This window comes from Poromitra crassiceps (assembly GCF_964638095.1).
Source record: "Poromitra crassiceps genome assembly, chromosome: 1".
NCBI classification, from domain to species: Eukaryota; Metazoa; Chordata; class Actinopteri; order Beryciformes; family Melamphaidae; genus Poromitra; species Poromitra crassiceps.
Genome location: NC_139623.1, coordinates 69,425,853 through 69,447,178, shown reverse-complemented (window position 1 = coordinate 69,447,178; position 21,326 = coordinate 69,425,853). Strand labels below are relative to the sequence as shown.

Sequence of the window (21,326 nt, the reverse complement as noted above, 5' to 3'; positions counted from 1 at the left end):
CAACTCGTTACACTTCTTCAAAAGGTGACGTGGGTTGATCGGACACATGGGTCTTAGTGTATTGATCAAGAAGCTCCTCTTCAAGTTTCTCGTGGACATGGACTCCATCCATGGCTCATGTCAGCCTCAGCTTTCATGGTTAAGAGATGCGAAAAGATAAGTTAGAAGTAGCCACGCACACAGTCACACACAGAGCAAGATGTGAATAGCAACAAGAGTAAGCATCATCATCTAGAGATATTTACCATAAATGTCCGTTTGCTGAAGCCAAACCAGTGTGGGAAGTCAAAGAGGGCATCAGAATAGTACTTCAGCGTAAAGGAGGCATGTCTCCATACAGGTTTGACACTCCCTCTGTCTGTTTGTATATGGAAGTTTGTTCCTGCCCAGGTCTGCAATGCCGCGGTCAAGTCAATCTGGCACAAGGAAAAGTCACGTTCAGCATGATTTTCTGCATAGATTGCCATGAGTCACATTGCAACAACTCCTAACAAAATAAAATGAGGCTTTGATTACCATCCATCCATACCACCAGCTCATTCGTTGTGTTTGAAACATAATCTCTACAAAAGAATAGTCCAAGGCAAGTCAAAAACCAAAACCAGTCAAAAATATGGTTTTCACTAATAATTATAATTATCATTAGCCACTTTGATCTCAGGGCTTGAAATCTATTTTACACCAACTACCGCACCACGGAATTATGCCTCCGCCATTAGTTCATTCTTGGGAATCGCGTTCGTGAGGTCACAGTGACCTTGACCTTTGACCACGAAAATCTAATCAGTTCATCCTTGAGTCAAAGTTAATGTTTGAGGCAAATTTGATGAAATTCCGTCGAGGCATTCCTGAGATATCGCGTTAACAAGCTTGAAAATGGCGTTCGAGAGGTCACAGTGACCCTGACCTTTGACCACCAAAATCTAATCAGATCATCCTTGAGTCTAAGTCGATGTTTGAGGCAAATTTGATGAAATTGCGTCAAGGCATTCCTGAGATATCGCGTTAACAACTTGAAAATGGCGTTCGAGAGGTTACAGTGACCTTGACCTTTGACCACCAAAATCTAATCAGATCATCCTTGAGTCTAAGTCGATGTATGAGGCAAATTTGATTAACTTCCGTCAAGGCCTCAGATATCGCGTTAACGAACATCGGACGGACGGACGTACGTACGGACGGATGTACGTACGGAGATGGACAACCCGGATCCATAATGCCTCCGGCCTGGCTATCGCCAGTGGAGGCATAATAGTCAAGTCAAGTCAAATTTATTTGCATAGCACATTTCATACACAGATGCAGTTCAAAGTGCTTCACATAAAATGGATGACATAAGAAAAAAGAAAAAAGAGGATAAAATAGACATTTCATAACAGCTTTGTCTTTATACTGTAGTTTGGACGTCAAGCATACCCTCTACTGGTACCTTGCGTCTTCTGTTGCCCGTACATGCCACAGCATTGGGTTTGCATAAAATCAGAGGCCATTCAAAGTGCTTCACATAAGATGGTCGACACAAGAAAATAAGAGAATAAAATAAGAGGATAAAATAGACATTTAAAAGCATCACAACAGAGTAGTTGCAAAAATAGATAAAAACTTAGAGGAATAAAACACAATTTAAATCTGTCAGCAGTTAAAAGCGACGGTAAACATAAAAGTCTTTAGTCTATTTTTAAAAGTAAGTAAAGTTGGGGCAAATCTGATGTCTTCAGGCAGATTGTTCCAGCTAGCAGAAGCATAGTGGGTGAATGTGGCTTTCCCATGATTTGATTTAATCCTAGGGACAGTTAGTAAGCCGGACCCTGCTGACCTGAGAGGTCTAGACGGTTCATAGCGTGGGAGCAATTCAGCTAAGTATTTTGGGCCTAGGCCGTTAACACGTTCACTGCCGTGGACGAGATATCTCGTCAAGCAGAAACCAACGGTTGACTGCCAATGACGAGATATCTCGTCCAAAAAAAATTTTTTTTGACGGTGGGACGTCGATCAACCCCTTTTACATCTCCTATTAAAATATGGGAGGTATTGAATGTGTATAATCTATTTTACCGACCCACTAAGTTGCAACAGTACTCTCCAGACGAGAGAAAGCCAAGCAAAAACAGCCGCGTGAGGAAGCCATTCTCATGAAAATGGATTGGCGAAAACGCTTTCGCTTTCGCGCAGGGAGCTGGCGGTGGGGGATTGCAAATTTGCATAATAGATTATGGGTGCAACACACTTTGAAACACGCAGCATAAATAAGACCAGAATCGCAAAAGCTTCATCAAAGCCCTCAACCGAAACCCCAAGAAACGAGCGAGCCCATCCAGACTCGCCCGACGAGGGGCAGCCAGGCAGCACAGACAGCAACTTGCTTGTCACACACCCGCTGCAGCCATGGAGGGAAGAGGAGAACACACACGGAGGGAGGAGTTTGAAGGAGAGGGGGGTTTCCTGCTGTTATGGAGGAAATTACTGTTCAAAACTATTGTTTAGATGTCTGACGTCTTACTGATGCCAAAAATAAATGGTTAAAGTGACTGTTCTAGCGAATTTCACAAAAAGCCATTTATCTCAGCTTAAATTTTCAGACGCTGAAACCATGCTGTATTCAACTGCTAATTTCTACATAACTACTAACTCTACAAACTAACTATTTTGGACAGAGAAAGCACACATTCTATTAGTTATTTTGAGATATTTTGTGTTCACAAAATACTAGCAGAAAATTATCCTCGGCTCTTGAAAGATGAGCCAGAATCCTCAAAGAAAATCCTTGGCAGAAGCTACCTACAGTAAAAAAAAACTGGTGGCAGTGAGTGTGAAGTGATTTATAGACTAGTAACAGTATTTTAAAATCAATTCTATGACACACTGACAACCAGTGTAAGGACTTAAGAACTGGAATGATATGATCAGCTTTCTTAGTCTTCGTTAGAACTCTAGCGGCAGCATTCTGAATGAGCTGGAGTTGTCCAAGTTCTTTTTTGGAGAGACCAGAGAAAAGGCTATTGCAGTAGTCTAACCTACTGTAGATGAAGGCATGAATTAGTTTTTCTAGATCCTGTCTGGATCTAGATGTAGCCCCTAGTTGTAGCCCCTAGTTAACTAAAGACTTTAGTTGATGCCTGTTTGTATGAATTTATTTTCAAAGCCTTTGCCTTTCCATCAAGGCAAAGGGTGACTACTATAAAGAATCTAAAATAGAAGGTAGTCTTTGGTCACTGCATAATTGCAAGCGGCGCTTGTATTGCTGCAGATGGATATATATTATTATTGCTTTCTGTCTTAGAGTCTGTAGATTCATTTTTCGTTTGTTTCCATATTTCTCTCCATTATGTTTCGTTTTCTACTATACATATTGTAGAGCCATCTAGTGGTTGTATTTTGCATTGTTACCTGTGAGTTCACTGGCTTTCTGCTCAGGTGTTTGTAATCATCTCCTGTTAAGTAGGGGGAACTTTGTGCTGGTGGCCATACCCTGAAGAAGGCCGTTTGTGCCGCTACGCGTGGGTCATGTACCAGCTCTTTCAACATGCACTAGCTATGTTTTTAAACCTTTCATAATGAAATAGCCATCCAAATCAAGTCTTTTTTACTTTCTGCCAGAGTGCCTTGGACCTTTCTTTTTTTAACCTTTGTGATCGTCACCAAAGAGCACCTTCACCACACCAGTTTTGGACTTCCGAGCACTCTGGACTTTTTCCTTCTTCAGATAACCAAATGTTTGACTGGTAGAGTTAGAGTACTGTATATTTGTCCTGATGATGTCTGAATAGTTGAAACATGTAGGCGTAGCCCATATATTAAAAGGCTTTTTGACCTTTGCAACCTTTGCAGTGTGCCTTCTACTATTATTTTGCAGTAGTCAGCCTTCTTAAAGACAAACAATGAGCTTCATCACAAAATAAATTACTCCAGGAATGCATTGAACAATACACACAGAAGTCAAACAGTTATCTGAGGGTGGGTTTTTCCTTGAAGGTGCTGAACAAACAAAGTGAACTGGACACAGCTGCTTAACAAACAAAGTGAACTGGACACAGCTGCTTAACAAAAAAAGTGAACTGGACACAGCTGAAATCCTTACATCCACTCTGTAGCTTTCCCCAGCGACAGATGAGATGGTCCAGTCTAGGCCTCTCTCCATCTCCCACCTGACGAGGGGGTCACTCCCCTCAATGGACACCACATACTGCTTCAACACTGATGGAGAGATGAGGGGACAAAAAGGATAGAGGGGGGGGGGGAGAGAGAGAGAGAGAGAGAGAGATGCTGTCAGGTGGTTTAAGCACTGGTGTTATTTCTCTACTCCACCCTGTGCAAACATCCCTACACTGGAAACAAACATGAGTCACTACTAGTCTGCTGCCACCAACAGTCTGTGACCTACATACGGTAAATACACAAATCATTTTGTCAAGGCGTTCCTCAGATCTCGCGTTAACGAACATTGGTCGGACGTACGGACAACCCGAAACTAGTGCTGCACGATTTGGGGCAAAGGTGCGATAAGCGATTGCGATATAATAAACAAATGGTATCTAGGGATGTGCCGGCATGAGTTTTTGACGGTGTGACCTTGGACAAAAATATCACGGTTTCACGTATCACAGAATAAAATACATGAAATATATTACAATTTAAAATATATTAAAACTAAATAAATAAAACAATTTGAAATAAAATGATCTTTACAAAAAAATAAAACATTTTGAGACATTTGCCTGTCCCAAACATGTAAAAAAAGAGACACCAGAAAAATAGAAACTGCACTGTGTTACAGCACATAGACGATGGCTCAGACTGCAAAGTTAGTTACATGTCTGTCCAGTAATACAGTGATACACCCCGTTTATTTCTTTTGTAGTGACAGATGGCCTTAAACGCCACACTCACGTGACGCTTCTTGAGAGAGAGGTGAGGTAACGTGCATCTGCAGACTTTATCGAGGGACCATGAAGGCGTCATGTGACAGGCTAGGCTAGTTAAAAGTCTGGATGTGCTGCTGCAGGCAGCTGCGACAGTGTTTTCTCTGCTATCAACCTTGTTAATGTCGCTATCATCACAGCGGGTCATTACCCACTGTGCACTTAAACGTGCACTAGTTCTGCATAAGCACCTGCAGCTCTCTCCTTATTGTACTGACGTTCTCACTAATCACACGGCTGTTTACATGCGTTTCTGAACGGCTAGCTAGTTATTAGCATAGCTCGCTGTTAACTCATTGAGTGCCAATGACGACTATCGTCGTCAATTCAAATAAGCCGTTTTCCCACATGCATACCGGAAAATTACCTGTAAGTCAATAATAGTCAATATTTCCCTGAATTTCCCTTCACACCTTAGCCCGCGCATGTGGGAATCTAGTCGTCAAATAGCCGGTATGTTGGGGGGCGGGGGGAGCTTATTTGGGGGGTCGGCAAAACTTGCCACACAATAAAATTACACTCGTTTGACTCAAGAGCAGCGTCAAGCCAGCGTAATAAACACAGCCGATTTCCCCCCTCCCCTCTGCTCGAGAGAGGGGAGCAGCCACACAGGACAGACACAGCGAGAATGGCAGAGGCTTGGGGGAGCTTATTTGGGGGGTCGGCAAAACTTGCCAAACAATAAAATCACACTCTTTGACTCAAGAGCAGCGTCAAGCCAGCGTAAAATAAACACAGACGATTTCCCCCCTCCCCTCTGCTCGAGAGAGGGGAGCAGCCACACAGGACAGACACAGCGAGAATGGCAGAGGCTTGCAAGCTGCCCAGCCCAACGCTTGTATGTATGTAGAGAAAGCAAATGCATGAAGCGAAATGTGGAAGTAGTTTGCTTTGATGTGCGCGAATGATTAGATGATGCACGCTGGAAGTGAACGTTAAGCAACGTGTGTACACCTCGCCCACATGAGAGAAGGACCGGTGTCGCGGAAAATGACTGGATCCGTTTCTCACTTGTATCCGCTATAGCGCATACCGCTCTTCTGACTGGCTCGAAACTGGTGAAATCTCGGTGACGACGGGGTCGCGCTTATACCGGCACGACGACTTTCACACATGCAGGCATTAGACCACGTTCCGGTCATTTTGCGGTACAAAGCGCATGTGGGAAAAGGGCTATAGTAACGTAGAGTGCCAATGAGGGGTGGGGGGGGGGTGCTCTTTTATTGAAGGAAATTACTGTTCAGATGTTTCAGGTCAGAAAATATTATCTTCAGAGTCAGTGATTTGCTTAAAATGCTTCATTTCACAAAAGGCTCATTATCTCAGCTTCTAGTCTGAAACGTCTGTTTTTGGTGAAATCAACCTATCTTCTCCGGCTGATAACTAAAGAACGGAAAATAATATCAATAAACTTTTTTTTGCTGATGATACAATAGAGTCTCATCGTTCTTTGTGCGTGTTTGGTGTTTACATAGTAATATCACACAATATTCTGTGGGCCTCGAGAAATCACTGAAAACGCTCTGAAAGGGCTGGCACTGGGAGCATCAGTTTTCCAAAAGTGGCTGGCACTCAATGAGTTAACGATCATAGGTGTTCTCTCTCTCCCTCTCGGTAATATGTAACCTTGCTGCGCATAATACTACTTATTTGCGGGAGTGCATGGGAGAAGTCTCCCGCTAGTGTGTGATGGCAGAGAAACGTGGGTTTGCTGCGTCGCGTGTAACGTTTAGAGGCACACACACACACACACACTCAAAAAGACGTGAAAATAATAATAATAATCGCACACTTTTGCGGTTATGTAATCGCACGTGCTGACATCGCGGTTGCGATTAGATTAATCGTGCAGCACTACCCGAAACCATAATGCCTCCGGCCTGGCTATCGCCGGTGGAGGCATACAAAATACATACATAAAACATGTGTAGGCTGCTAGTATGGAACAACACGTACGTGTTTCCTATCCAATGTATCCAAATTATACAGTGCTTACAATAAATGTCACCTTCATGCACAAATATGTTTGTAATTTTTTCTTGGTATATTTTGAAATAGATGTCTAAAAGTATTCTGATTACGTGTTATGTATTAGCCTACAGTGTGGCTACAGAGGGAAAGCTACCTTTCAGCTCTTTTGCTGCCTTTTTGTTGGTCGGTGAAGAGTTTTCTTCGCAGGCAGACATCAGCAGATAAATCCTCTTGGACAGCAGACTCTTTCTGACACGCGTGTACTCCCATAAATTACTCATTTTAATATTTCTGTAAAAAAATGGTAATTCCAACTCAGACAGACAGGACATGCTCAATAAAACTGTATACAAATAGTGTGTGTGTGTCAGTGGCGCCGGAACGAGTTTGCAATAAGGGGGACACAATTTTTTTTTTTTTTTTTTTTTTTCCGCCGACGAAAAATTGACGTTTTTATGGACGTTTGGATGATTTTTAGCCATATTTAGATGAATATCTCATTTTAAATTACATTAGGATTATACTGTAGTAATGTAATTATTCAGTATTTTTCCTTTTCTCACTCACTTGGTGACCTGCTCTCCCTTTAGGTCATTTTATAATTACACTACAACAGACAGCAACACAGGCAGAAACACTGAACTTATTATTATTATTATTATTATTATCACTTCGAAACACAGTGCAAAACTTGTCATCTCAACACAAAAATAAAATAACAATAACCGTATACGATTATAGCAGCAGCCAATGACAGTGAGTGCAGTACAGAGTCCAGGGCCCGTATTTATCAAGCTTCCTAGAATTACTCCTAAGAACACTGCTAAGAGTACACTTATGAGCAAAAAAATTCCCAGCCAAAAGCTGCACTTAAAAGTCAGTTATTATGCATCTCACTCCCTCTTTCAGCGAGGTGTAGGACTGAATCCTAAGTGTCAATCTCAGAGCTGATTTACGACAGGTGTGTGTGCCGTAAAGGGAAATGTTGATGACGCAATTCCAAGTACACAGGAATGGCCAATCGCTGAATGGAATCCCTTATGCACGAATATCCTAAATAGAGATGATTCAACAGTGAAATGCACAATGGGAGTGTAGCATATATTCACCAATAATTTCAGAAGAAATTATCAACAAAATAATACAAGATAGCCTACATTGAAAATGACTCAAGAATAGGCTAAATGTTTCCTAATCCACCCAACTGACTCGAAACTGGTGTTCTGTCAATTGACTACCCTATATAGCCAGGTTCTATAGGCTGTATGATGAGCAAACATGGAATCCAAAAGAAAGCCGAATTGGAGGGAAGATGACACGCTGTGCTTAGTGGAGAAGATTCACGCACGTCTCTGTCTCCTGAATGCTGAGTGCTGAGAATTTGTGAAATTTAGTCCTACTCTCACACTTAAGAATAAAAGCTTTTTATCAACCTTCTTAAGACTAGGAAACACTCCTACTCCCCCAGCTATTTAGGAGTCCTCAGGAGGTGTCCTAAGTGGTTAGGAGTTGCCAGCAGGGCAATGTTGACATCATGGCATTCAGGAGACAGAGACGTGCGCGAATCTTCAGAGAGCGGAAGGATGTACTTGAATTATTTGACAACGAGCAGTTGATCAAACGATATCGATTAGACAGAGTGGGCATCATCTATGTGACCGATTTGATTAGGGACATCATCACACCACTGACCCTTCGCAGCAATGGCATAACAGCAGAACATGTTTGCTCATCATACAGCCTATAGAACCTGGCTATATAGGGTAGTCAATTGACAGCTAGGGCTGGGTCGGTTTGAAAATTTTAAAACCGGTTCGATATTGCCGTCTAAACCGGATCGAACCGGTATACCGATTTTTTTTGTAATTAAAAAAAAAAAAAAAAAAAAATTAACACGTTCACTGCCAATGACGTGTTGATACGTCAAAAAAAATCCAACGGTTGACTGCCAATGACGTGTTAATACGTAAAAAAAAAAAACGTTGATCTAACCCTTTTACATCTCTTATATAAATATTGAAGCCACCGAACGTGTACAACCCATTCCACCGACCCACTAAGTGGCGACAGTGCTCTCCATTCTAGAAAAAGCCGAGCCAAAACTGCAGGGGAACGCGCGATGAAACCATTCTCATACTGTAAAATGGATTGGCGAAAACGCTTTCGCTTTCGCGCTGATTGCTGGCGGTGGGGGATTGCAAATTTGCATAATAGATTATGGGTGCAACACACTTTGAAACACGCAGCATAAATAAGACCAGAATCGCAAAAGAAACCCTGTTTCTTGGGGTTTCTCAACCGAAACCCCAAGAAACGAGCGAGCCCATCCTCGCCCAGCGGCCGCCAGCAGACAGGAGCAGCGGCAGGAGCAGCAGCAGAAACGAGCTTGTGACACGCCCGCTGCAGCCAAGAAGAACACACACGGAGGGAGGAGTTTGAAGTAGAGGGGGGTTTCCTGCTGTTATGGAGGAAATTACTGTTCAAAACTATTGTTTAGATGTCTGACGTCTTACTGATGCCAAAAATGAATGGTTAAAGTGACTGTTCTATCGAATTTCACAAAAAGCTATTTATTTCAGCTTAAATTTTCAGACGCTGAAACCATGCTGTATTCAAGTGCTAATGCCTACATAACTACTAACTCTACAAACTAACTCTTTTAGACAGAGAAAGCACACATTCTATTAGTTCTTTTGAGATATTTTGTGTTCACAAAATCTTAGCAGAAAAGAATCCTCGGGTCTTGAAAGATGAGCCAGAATCCTCAAAAAAAACCTCTGGCAGAAGCTACCTACAGTAAAAAAAAAATGACTGGCAGTGAATGTGTTAAGCAGGGCTCCCGAGTGTGGCCCATAACTGTCTGTAGTGCAACTTCAGTCCACCTGATAGCGATAATACACCTCTAAGCTGGTATTGTCAACCAGCAATGATACTGAATAAAAAGAAGCAGGACACCTGTGTAACAAACACACCCTGTATTTATTTCTCATAACTATTCAGCTCAACTTTTCTTCTAAACATCAAAATAATAAATGAAATAAGACTTCTGCCTATAGTGCAACTTGAGAAAAGGCTAATAAAAACACAAGCAGTGCAATCAGAATGGATTGGCTTACAGCTGAGCTGCCTTATAAACTTCAAAACTCACAAATTCACACAATATAGGGCCTAGGCATGGGTCGGTTTGAACATTTTGAAACCGGTTCGATATTCCCCCCAAAAAACGTATCAAAGCGGCTGCAGTTGGTGGCGATAATGCACCTCTAAGCTGGTATGCTGCCAACCAGCACGAACACTGAATACAAATAAGCAGAACCTTTTAACTGTAACAACACACTGTTTTTATTTCTCATAACTATTCAGCTTAACTTTTCTTCAAACATCAACATAATAAACAAAATAAGACTTTTGCCTACTAGTGCAACTTGAGAAGAGGCTAATACAAACAATAGTGCAATCAGAATGGACTGGCAAAAAAAAAAAAAAAAAACCTAAAAAAAAAAAAAAAAAATTATTTTATTTTTTTAGGTTTTTTCAGTTCGCACGTGATCAAACCGGTTTGGGCTCGTATACCGAACCGAACTGGTAAAACCGGAAATCGACCCATGCCTACTGACAGCACACCAGTTTCGAGTCAGTTGTGGGATTAGGTGAATTTGGTGGATTAGGAAACATTTAGCCTATTCTTGAGTCATTTTCAATGTAGGCTATCTTGTATTATTTTGTTGATAATTTCTTCTGAAATTATTGGTGAATATATGCTACACTCCCATTGTGCATTTCACTGTTGAATCATCTCTATTTAGGATATTCGTGCATAAGGGATTCCATTCAGCGATTGGCCATTCCTCTGTACTTGGAATTGCGTCATCAACATTTCCCTTTACGGCACACACACACACACCTGTCACACACACACACACACACACACACACACACACACACACACACACACACCTGTCGTAAATCAGCTCTGAGATTGACACTTAGGATTCAGTCCTACACCTCGCTGAAAGAGGGAGTGAGATGCATAATAACTGACTTTTAAGTGCAGCTTTTGGCTGGGAATTTTTTTGCTCATAAGTGTACTCTTAGCAGTGTTCTTAGGAGTAATTCTAGGAAGCTTGATAAATACGGGCCCAGGTCTGTCTGTCTCTCAGGTGTAATAATCCCACAATGATCCCGGCTTTAACAAGTGTCACAGGCTGTGTAAACAGTGTAAAGTGGGCTCTCTGTAACTTGATCCCTGGGTCTGTCTATCTCAGGTGTAATAATCCCACAACAATCACGGCTTTAACAAGCATCACAGGCTGTGTAAACAGTGTAAAGTGGGCTCTAAGCGTCAGGGGCAGTTGCCCGCTCAGATTAAAAAAAAAAAAAAAAAAAAAAAAAAATTTAGGGGGACCAAATTTTAAGGGGGACAAAATGTCCCCATGTCCCCCTTGTTCCGGCGCCAGTGGTGTGTGTGTGTGTGTGTGTGTGTGTGTGTGTGTGTGTGTGTGTATGTGTGTGTGTGTGTGTGTGTGTGTGTGTGTGTGTGGGGGGGGGGGGGGGGGGGTGTAAAAGTTATAGTTTTGCATTTTTCATTAGTTTTTAATTTAATTTTTAATTTCTGTCTTCAATTCAGTTTGTTTCAGTTTGACTCTTCAGTCATTCTTCCGAACTGAGGCTTTGAGGCTGGAATTGAAAGAAACTGAATTGAAGACAGAAATTAAAAATTAAATTAAAAACTAACTTCCTTCAGAAGGAAGAATGACTGAAGAGTCTCGCGTTGAGGCTATTTCAATTCCAGAGTGGTTTTGCTACTAGTTAGGCTAGTTTAGTCTAGTTTTTATCTTTATTTAATTAAACTAATATTTCTCACAGCTAGTAGTTTTAGTTTTATAATAACCCTAGGGTGTAAACAGCCCTTACCGTCCCAGCGAGTTGTGAAAAGCCACGGTCCCCCGGCGGCTGCAGGAGTGGAAGTCGTCGATGAGCACCAGGCTGTCTTGCGGGTTGCTGTGGACTCGGCAGCCCGAGCCAGAACCGAGAGTCTGCACCCAGAACCCGGCTGGCGGGCTCCTCAAGAACTGCTCCACCTCCGTCACGCTCATCTTACCGGTGGTGGACACTTTACTTCTCGTCATGGTGGTTTAGTTGTGTTGTTGTTGTCACTCGATCTCGACTCTCTCACCGTACCGGACTCTGCAGCTCATTTATTAACTAGTGTCAAGCTAATCAGTTTTACAATGTACAACGTCTGGTCAGTGTTTTTCAAATTAAAAGCTTTAGTTTAAAGGGGAACTACTACGCTGTCCTGAGGGCTGTACCACGAATGTTGTATAAGAAGATCCAGGATCTGTCCCTTGATCTGGTTTGGCTAAAGCAGATAATTGCCATCTAGCTGGATTCTAGTTAAGTCATACTAGAATCAGAATGTAGTTCTCAATTCGTTAAAGGACGGCTTTACCGTGGGGAATATGAATATATATTAAATCTCACGCCCCTAAGGTTTTCGAATCCGTTGAAATTTTTGAAATTGGAGCTTCACTGCCAGAGATATCAAGCATCTCTCACATATTTTTTGGGCCAGCCGACGCGTTTCGCGTCATCTGGCCCAAGTGCGCCTTGCGGAAGTCGAGGACCTATGAACTACAATTGTTGTGAGCCATGGTCCCGCCTCTAGAGGTCCTCCACGCCCCTTCAGAGGTCTGGAACAAAAACAAAAGGCAGCCATCTTTTTCCACCACCTAGCCTGCTGTAGCTAGGTTAGCTTTCCATAGCTCCTTGCAAAGAGACGATTTTCTCGGGAACGGAAGCACGGACAGACACGGGACTGGCGGCATTGGAAAGCTCGTCAAATTTTACATCTAGTAGTAGGTGCGTTGAAGTAACGAAATCAACGCTGAGCAATGTACCCGTTTTTACACATTTTTACAGAAAATAGTTACAACATCAGATGCGCGTAACTCCTACGAAAATGCCTTAAAATGCATGAAAAAAAAATTATGATCTTATTATCTCCCGACATATATACTTCAGTTTAAATTTGGTGCAATTTGGAGGCAATTTTATTTTCGATTTTTTCTTCTTCTCTATAGACCAAATCACCGTGACGTCACCATGTAAACAAATTTACTTCCGGGTACCACTTGGGGAAGGCGGCAGGTTTAAATGTGCGTGTTGTCAAATAAATGCTGTCAAACCCTCTCGCTGTTTTCGGCCGACTACTTTCAATTTAAATGGTTAAACGGTTGGTAAACATGCTTGTCCGACGTATCTAGCCTTTCTTCTGTGTTTGTTTTATGTAGTGTTAGCTAGCTAATAATGTTTGTTTGTCTGTCAAACTCGCTGTTTTTTTGCAGACTCGTTAACGTTACAGACAGAGCTACTGACGCCACGTTAATTTAATTTAGCTTCAAGTCTACTCTGGTCTGGTCCAACAGGTAAATTAGCTAGTCTGGTCTCCACTAACGTTAGTGAAAGTGTTGTTATGAATGATATTAAACAACAACACAACACGGACGAACCATTTTTGTCTTCTTTGTCTGTTTTTGTCTTCAACACGTCAGTTTGTGCCGTCCACCGCCATTATAATGTGTGGACCTCAGGGGTACCCGGAAGTAAATGTAAACATCCCCGCTGATTTGGTCTATATGTTTTATTGTCGAAGCCTTCTTCTTCTTCTTCTTTGAGTTTTATGGCGGTTGGCAAACATATATGTGCATTACCGCCACCTACTGGAGTTTGATATCAGCCAAATGCCTGAGGGGTGGGCATGGAAACGAAGGCCACGCGAGCCCAGTGCATTGTGGGAAATGTAGGATTTCGAGTCCCCGCACCCGCCCCTCCCCTCCACCACCCCCCCCCCCCCCCCCCACACACACACACACAGAGTGAATTTCGGTTGATATCTCTGGCAGTGAAGCTCCAATTTCAAAAATTTCAACGGATTCGAAAACCTTAGGGGCGTGAGATTTGATATATATTCATATTCCCCACGGTAAAGCCGTCCTTTAAGTGGATCCAGGTTTTTCTAATCAAGCTGAGAGCGCGTGCACATGAAAATGCCCGTGCACAGGAGCTCGTGCCTGCAAAAGAGGTGTGCTTTTTAACAACTAGCCAATCACAATGCAATATGGACTGCTCCAACTTCTACAGCGCCTCTTTCATTCAAAGCGCAAATCGTGAAGCTTTACTATGTATGTCAGAATCAAAATCCGCGTTGGATATCATTAGTCTGTTCCCGAATGACTGTCTAAAGTTACCAATTTTATTCACATCAGTAATTTCTTTGAAGAGCGGTTTCTGCCTCCACGTAGTAGGCTATCTACAGCAGCTCAATTCACCCTCTCAATAAACTCCCTGCATGTCTATTTCCAAAGTCCGTAGGCGTTTTTAGACCATTTAGGCTCAATGAATAATAATGATCTCATGATGTGTTTGGTCACAGTGATGGAATAATTCCTATAGGTTAATAGGCTATCAATAAAAAAATAATGATAATCAAATTTAAAAAAGGCTGCTGAACTGAATTCACATGGTAGGCCTACGTGCGGGCATATTTCATTTATAAAAAATAGCCTATTTTGTGGTCACATAATATAGGCTATTGGCAGCAGAGTCGCATATCTCCATATTTCATACAAGGAGTATGCTGGAAATAATATGAAGTTCAATCACATCATACAGGCCAAAAGCAACACAGTTGCAGCTGCAAAATGCAGGAGTAGCCTAGATATGAATAATCTGTGTGCAGGCGATCCCATATTAAATTGCTTAGATAGTAGTAGGCTATTCTGGCATGTATGACCATGTCCAACCCAACGTCAGCCTCAGCTCCGTTGCACACACGGCACCGTGCGCTTTGGAGACGTTTATGTAACCTGCCGGTTTAGTGATATTTCTCCACTCACCGTTCAGCTGCAATCGATCGGCGGGGTCAAACAACGTATCTAGCCTACTTGAGAGCACAAAAATGTATAGCCTATATAAAAACATATTCCAAAGTGGTAAGTAGGGCTTAATTTAAATGTAGCCTGCAAAAAGTGCAAGAATTCAGTCCTCGATTAATTTAACAAGAGCCATGTTTTTTTGTTTTTTTCCCTTTTTCTTTTGAATGCAATGTATTTTTCATATGGGGACCATGTGAATGGCGACTCGCTGTTTCCAGAGAGCTGATTGGTAAGCAGGTGGGTCTTTCATGGGTTTGATCTTTGATCCTCTGAACTTAACCTGTTACAAAGCAGGTTAGCCGTAGAGCACAAGTTGCTATGGTGATCTATCTTAATAAGAAGTTAACTAGCGTCGTGCAGGGACGTGCAGAGAACATTAGAGGGGCAGGGGCTCAAATTCATAAAAGGGCACTACAGCCGGCGTCCGGAGGGCGGCGGCGGAAATTTGAGGCAATTTGAAGGCCAATTTAGGGGTATAACTCATTTTAAATATTCCGATTTTAACCAGATTTAGAGGAATATCTCATTTTAGGATGAGACTTTGACAAACATACATACCTGATTCACATTGACTGACTGATATATCTGTCAGACTGTGTGCGCCTGTGCTGCTGCTGTCCGTCTGCATGGTTGCTCTGGCTGAGTGGAGTGCGCACTGATGGAGTGGGTGGGGACGGGCCACGTGCGTTTTTGGGTTGGTGCCTTCAGGGGCGGTTTAGAAAAACACTGCTCCATGCAGAGGCCTATTACAAATGGTGCATTCAAGGCCAAGAGAGCTCGGAAAAGGCATTTCTCTTTGAATGCTGCCTTCAGTGATGGCATGGAAAGGGCAATTTCATACAAAGCATCATTAGAAATGCATTCATGGTCAGGAAAGGGCACTTTTTATTTTATTTTTTCACGTGTCTGAGCTGTTTGTTTTGTTCATGTGTTGTTGGAATGAAAATGAAAAATGTATTATAATAATAAAAAAAAAAAAAAAAAAAAGGGCACTTTTTACAGACTGAAAAAAAGGCAGGGGCTCAAGCCCCCTTTCATGTCTATGTGTGCACGTGCCTGGCGTCGTGGTACGGCAAACCTAGGGTTAAACCTTAAGTTACCTCGCTAAGCCACTAATCTTGCTTCGTGGTACACCCCTCTGGAGTTATGTAGCCCCTTTTGGACTCTTCCGGGTATGACGGGTAGACGATCATGTGGCGTAGACTCTACCCTGTATTATAAAGAGTCCCTTATCCGTACATAGACTTGCCTGCGACTCGCTCTCAAGCTGTAAATCCGCGATACGGATGTATTTGCAAGTGTCACAGAAACATTTCAAAGCCACCTAGAGCAGAAGGGTTCATTGCTTCTCAACGGAGGGGGTTGAAAGCTCGATGCTGCTCATAAATGCCTCTTTTTATCCGAATTCTGTGCTGGTGATATTATCTTTTCTGGGTTAGAGCTCCCAGCCGTCACAGCGCTCAACAGCGCCACTCGAAAGCTCGGTAAAAAATAATGTCACCAGCACAGAATTCGGATAAAAAGAGGCATTTATTTGTGACGTTTTCACAAAACTAGGCATCTTATGACATCACTGATGATGTCACAACTTCACATCACTGATGACATCACAATTGCTCTTATGACATCACTGATGATGTCACAATCCCCCTATGACATCATCAGTGATGTCACAATGCACAATTGTGAATAGTGAATAATCAATTATGTTTTATAGATTATATGACCACTGTGATATGACAATATAAAAAGCTTTGACATTTAATTATTTACTGCAGAACACTAAAATGTCTCAAAGCAAAAGATATCCTTAGCCAAATACATGTTAAGGAAATCACTCTATGTTGACTTTGTTGTCTGCTGAGATTAGTTATCATGAATAGGCCTATATCGAAGAATGTAGTAATTTATGATCAAAATTATGCATAATTATTGTTTATGTAAGTCCCCACTTAGTCTGGACTTTGATTTCATAGGCAGTTGTTTAATGAAAGTAGGACTTTCGATGCTTCCCTGTTATTCCTACAAGGCTTTACAGCAGCATGAATTAATCTCCATTACACATACTAGCACTAACAATGATCAGGAATTGAAAAATGTGCATGTGACATTATATAGCCTAAGTATGACTTAAAGGTCCCATTCCGTGCAAAAGCTGTTTTTACTTGTAAATGCATATATACTGCTGTCAGCCCCCCCTGTAATGAGTGGTCACAAGCTCAGAACTGCCACAGTTGGATTTGTCCCTATCCAGCTTCCCCCTGCAGTCTCCTCCAAGCCACACCCCCAAACGCTTCGCTTGCCCAGAGGGGGATTGGGACGTCACGAGCTTCCTCACGCATACTGCGCGGGTCTCTCTCACACAAGCTACCTGCACAAAATTAACACTTCTAGCTGGAGCGACGCCAACTGTACGTGATCCAGCAACTGCGGAGGTGCATTCGGTAAGTCTAGGCATTTTGAGATGTCCTCTTTAGCGTAGCAACGTTAAGTTAGCAATAGCGTTAGTTGTGGACACAACCTAGCGTGCTGGTCCACAGACGCTAATCTGATTGGAACTGTTAGTTCTGAATATATTATAGAAACAGACCATTCTTGGGACGCAACGAGATGAGGAAGTGACAACTCCATCACAACAAACGGGGTTGCTATATTTTCGACAAATTAATCCAGAATCATGTTTTATGGACCAGAGACACACGTTTTTAAGAGGTTACAGCTGCACAAATTGGGACCTTTAAATTGGGCAATAAATATTCTTACACTAGCCTAAATCAATGATAAGATGTGCTGCCCCAACCACCAAAATGTTACAAAAACAAATGTGGTGTTTTGGGGTGAGTTTACACAAAAGGGTATGCCATGCCTCCTTGGAATATGATGTAGCAAAAAAAAGGAAAATCTCCTCAAATCGATAGGTAACATCTTCAGTATTACAGAAATGTATCATGTCTTGGCTTTTTTTTTTATTCATTGCAAGAAAGCTGACAAAAGGCGGAAATTCAAAAACGGTCCCAATCACCCTTAACTCATTCACCGCCAGTTTAGGACTGCCAATATTTAGCACAAGCCAAAGATTTTCATAATTGTTGGTCATCTTTCAAGACCCACAGTAAATTATCTATTAGCACCAGAGTGATTTGCAATACCTCAAAATGAAGATGTACGTCTCTGGGTTCACCAGGGAAAAAAAAGTGAGCTTTTAGCATGTTCTGTACTCTACTTATAGCCATTTATATACACCCTGTTTTCCCCCAAAATGTCTCTCTGAGAAAAGAAATTGCAGAAAATGGCATTTATGTATTTATGCACACAATCTCATGCAGAACTCGCTCTCAATTCTTTTATTTTGAACTGTATTGACATCAGACATGTAAATATTATTCGTTAGGACACAAATGACAAAAAAAAAATATATATATATATATATATACACATGAAGTGCTTTTTTTTTACATTCAACAATACAGTTTACTCGGTGTGAGTGAGTGTGCAGACAGACAGACAGACAGACAGACAGACAGACAGACAGACAGACAGACAGACAGACACACCGACAGACAGACAGACAGACAGACAGACAGACACACACACACACACACACACACACACACACACACACACGATCCCCCTTTTAGATTTCTAACCCCACATATGATAAGCAATAACCACGCCCTGTGGCGCTGGGATTGGCCAGGAGCAACACTGGAGGGCACGCAGCCCAGCGATTACATGAACCAACTGAATAGCTCTTGAGAAAGGACAGCGGGCTGCTCTGACTCCCGCTTCTGCCTTGTGCCTTGCTGTTGTGTGTTTATTTTGCACCCTTCCTCGTCCATGTCTCCCTGTCATATCCCCTGCTATCTGATCGTTCCCGTTTTCCCCTCGGCTATTCAACACGTCCTCACCGCCCTCGCAAACTGATCGATCATTTCCTCATTCCTCCGATGATCAAACACATCTCTTGATTACTTTCTCCCGGCTGGCACAGAGGAAGGCGACTCCAGCTCGTGCAGCGCGCCGAGGCGCGTTTCAATGGCGTTTCTCCTGTCTGCACAAGGAAGCGTTACCAGTTTTCTGCTTTTCCTCCTGCTCAATTTCAAAACAACAGCTGCGGTATGTGTTTGTTCACGTGTTGTCTTAGATGATAGGGACCTGATACCATGTGACAGGCTGGGGAAGTGTTTAAACTACGCCCTGCAGTAATAAAAACAAAAACACGTCAAACACGTCATTGGCGGGGAGGGCTATTTCTGATAACACGTCAAAGACGTCATTGGCGGTGAATGAGTTAATTCACAATATATTTAAGGAAATCTGTGACACATTTTAAGAACTAGGAAGCACGCTCAATTCCTAGGATGGAGACTCTGGAGATGATGCGCCACTTCTCCTCTTCTACCTACTTGTACTCCCACCACTTACGCTTATACTCCCACCACTTATATAGCCTCAGTCATGACACATCACAATTGCTCGAGTGACATCACTGATGACATCACAATTGCTCAAGTGACATCACTGATGAGCACACATTGCCGCCACAGACTATTTTAACTAAGAAGAAGAAAGAAATGCCTACTTGAAACAGATGTCCTGGTACATATTACATCATCATTTCCTCCCAAAAGTGACATGTGCTTTTATTTTGAAGGCAAAACTACTTATTTCCAGTCTAATTCTAGACATAGAGCCTGGCTAGAATGACACACTTCCATGAACATGTTGCTCTTGCATTTGTTGACACGTGACAAAAAAAGTAGGCTATGCTACTTTTGATTCCTGTCCGAATCACACGTGAACAGCAGACTGAACAAAAGTGGTCAAATCAATCAAACTATATTATGCCTTTCAAATATTTACTTACCTTTGAAAGTTGTGGCATAGAATCTCTTTCTCCAATGACTTTCAGAATCACACATGAACAGCGGACCGAACAAAATTAGTCGGATCAATCAAACTATTATGCCTTTCAAATATTTACTTAACCTTTAAAACTTGTGGCATAAAGTGGCTCGCCGTCTTCTTTCTTTTTCTTTCTTTCACACTCCACTCCACCCACTACAGTTTGGTTTCCGTGCTCATCACTCCACTGAGTCATCTAACTGGGTTTTTGTTGAAAAGATCAAGTGTATCGTTTTTATCCAGCATACACAGTGTATGCTGGATAAAAACCCATATGTACTGTAGATGCAGTGTTCCTGGACTTCAGAAAGGCATTTGACACTGTCGACCACCAAGTACTTCTAGCAAAGTTATCTAATTTCAACTTTTCTGCAAATACAATACTATGGTTCAAGTCATACCTAACAAACAGAAAACAGTGTGTCATGTTTGATGGTGTCAAATCCCCTTATCTTGACAATCCAGTAGGTGTCCCACAATGATCGATCCTTGGGCCTTTATTATTTATTTATTGTAATGTGTATGCCGATGATGCGGTCATTTTTGTGCATGGTAAAAAAAAACTGACCTGATTTCATGTAGTCTTACGATTGTTCTGAATAAGGTCCAACACTTGTTGAACAACACGTGCCTACTGTTAAATACAAAAAAAAACTATGCATGATGTTCAGTAAATGACCAGATGTACCAGTAATCACAAGGTCCAATGTGTTCCTGGGGGGAGAGGTATTGGAACTGGTCTCCCAGTTCCACTACCTCGGAGTCATTTTAGACTCAAATCTATCCTTCAGGAAACACATTAAAAAGGTAAAATGCACAATTAATTTAAATGTATTTAATTGTAAACAAATCCTAATAACATTCAGGATTGTTGAATTGAAGTTATCGAGAATGTCATTGACAGAAGTTGATGTGGGAGGAGATAAAGAAAATGTCTCCATAAACAGCGCGCTGGTGCCTGCATTAATGTGTGGTCTTTTAACGGTTTGTGACCTATTAATGATCTCAGGGGAGATTTCCATTTCAAAAAAGATGCAAAGATGGTCAGACAACGCAACATCAATAGTCAACACAGAAGAGGACTTAAAGCCCCTAGTAATAACTAGGTTGAGAGTGGGCCCTGAAACATGTTGAGACAGATCAAAAATGTCAAGCAAGATATTCAGTTCTTTGGCAAAATTATCATTATCATTATCAACCCAGAACAGTCTTCTTCAGTGTGTACCATCTCTTAACTGTAGCGTAACTGCAGTGCTGCTCACGCAGTGCCCCTAGTGGCAGTAAGTATAACTTCACATCACATCACAGGGGGGAATGGGGATTTGATTAAAGTCCTATATAATGTCATGTTACTGTCCTGCAACAAGTGGCAGACTAACTTGTTGTTCGTCAATGTCTTGTTCTAGAATTGTACAGTGTATCATCTTGATTCATTACTGTTTATAATGATGCACAGCTGAGCTGTGGAGGCAGCTGTGTTTGACTGTGTAAACAGTGACCCCTTTCAAGTGGGCAGCATCCCTAACAGTTGGTTTTACAGTTAACGAGGTGCTTCAAGCTATAACTCAGCTGGCCGATAACAAAGCCAGCGGCC

At 42.0% G+C, this 21,326-nt stretch overlaps 1 protein-coding gene across 1 annotated transcript; it reads right to left on the bottom strand.

Annotated features, from left to right (window-relative positions):
* Window positions 1–115: 115 nt before the first annotated feature.
* On the bottom strand, window positions 116–12,019 carry medag (mesenteric estrogen dependent adipogenesis; the record flags this gene model as incomplete). The annotated part of the gene is made up of 5 exons (XM_083653926.1): window positions 116–130; window positions 246–416; window positions 4,079–4,194; window positions 7,045–7,181; window positions 11,805–12,019. 5 exons carry the CDS (start codon window positions 12,017–12,019, stop codon window positions 116–118), a joined length of 654 nt encoding a protein of 217 aa, XP_083510052.1.
* Between the last annotated feature and the right edge of the window lie 9,307 nt (window positions 12,020–21,326).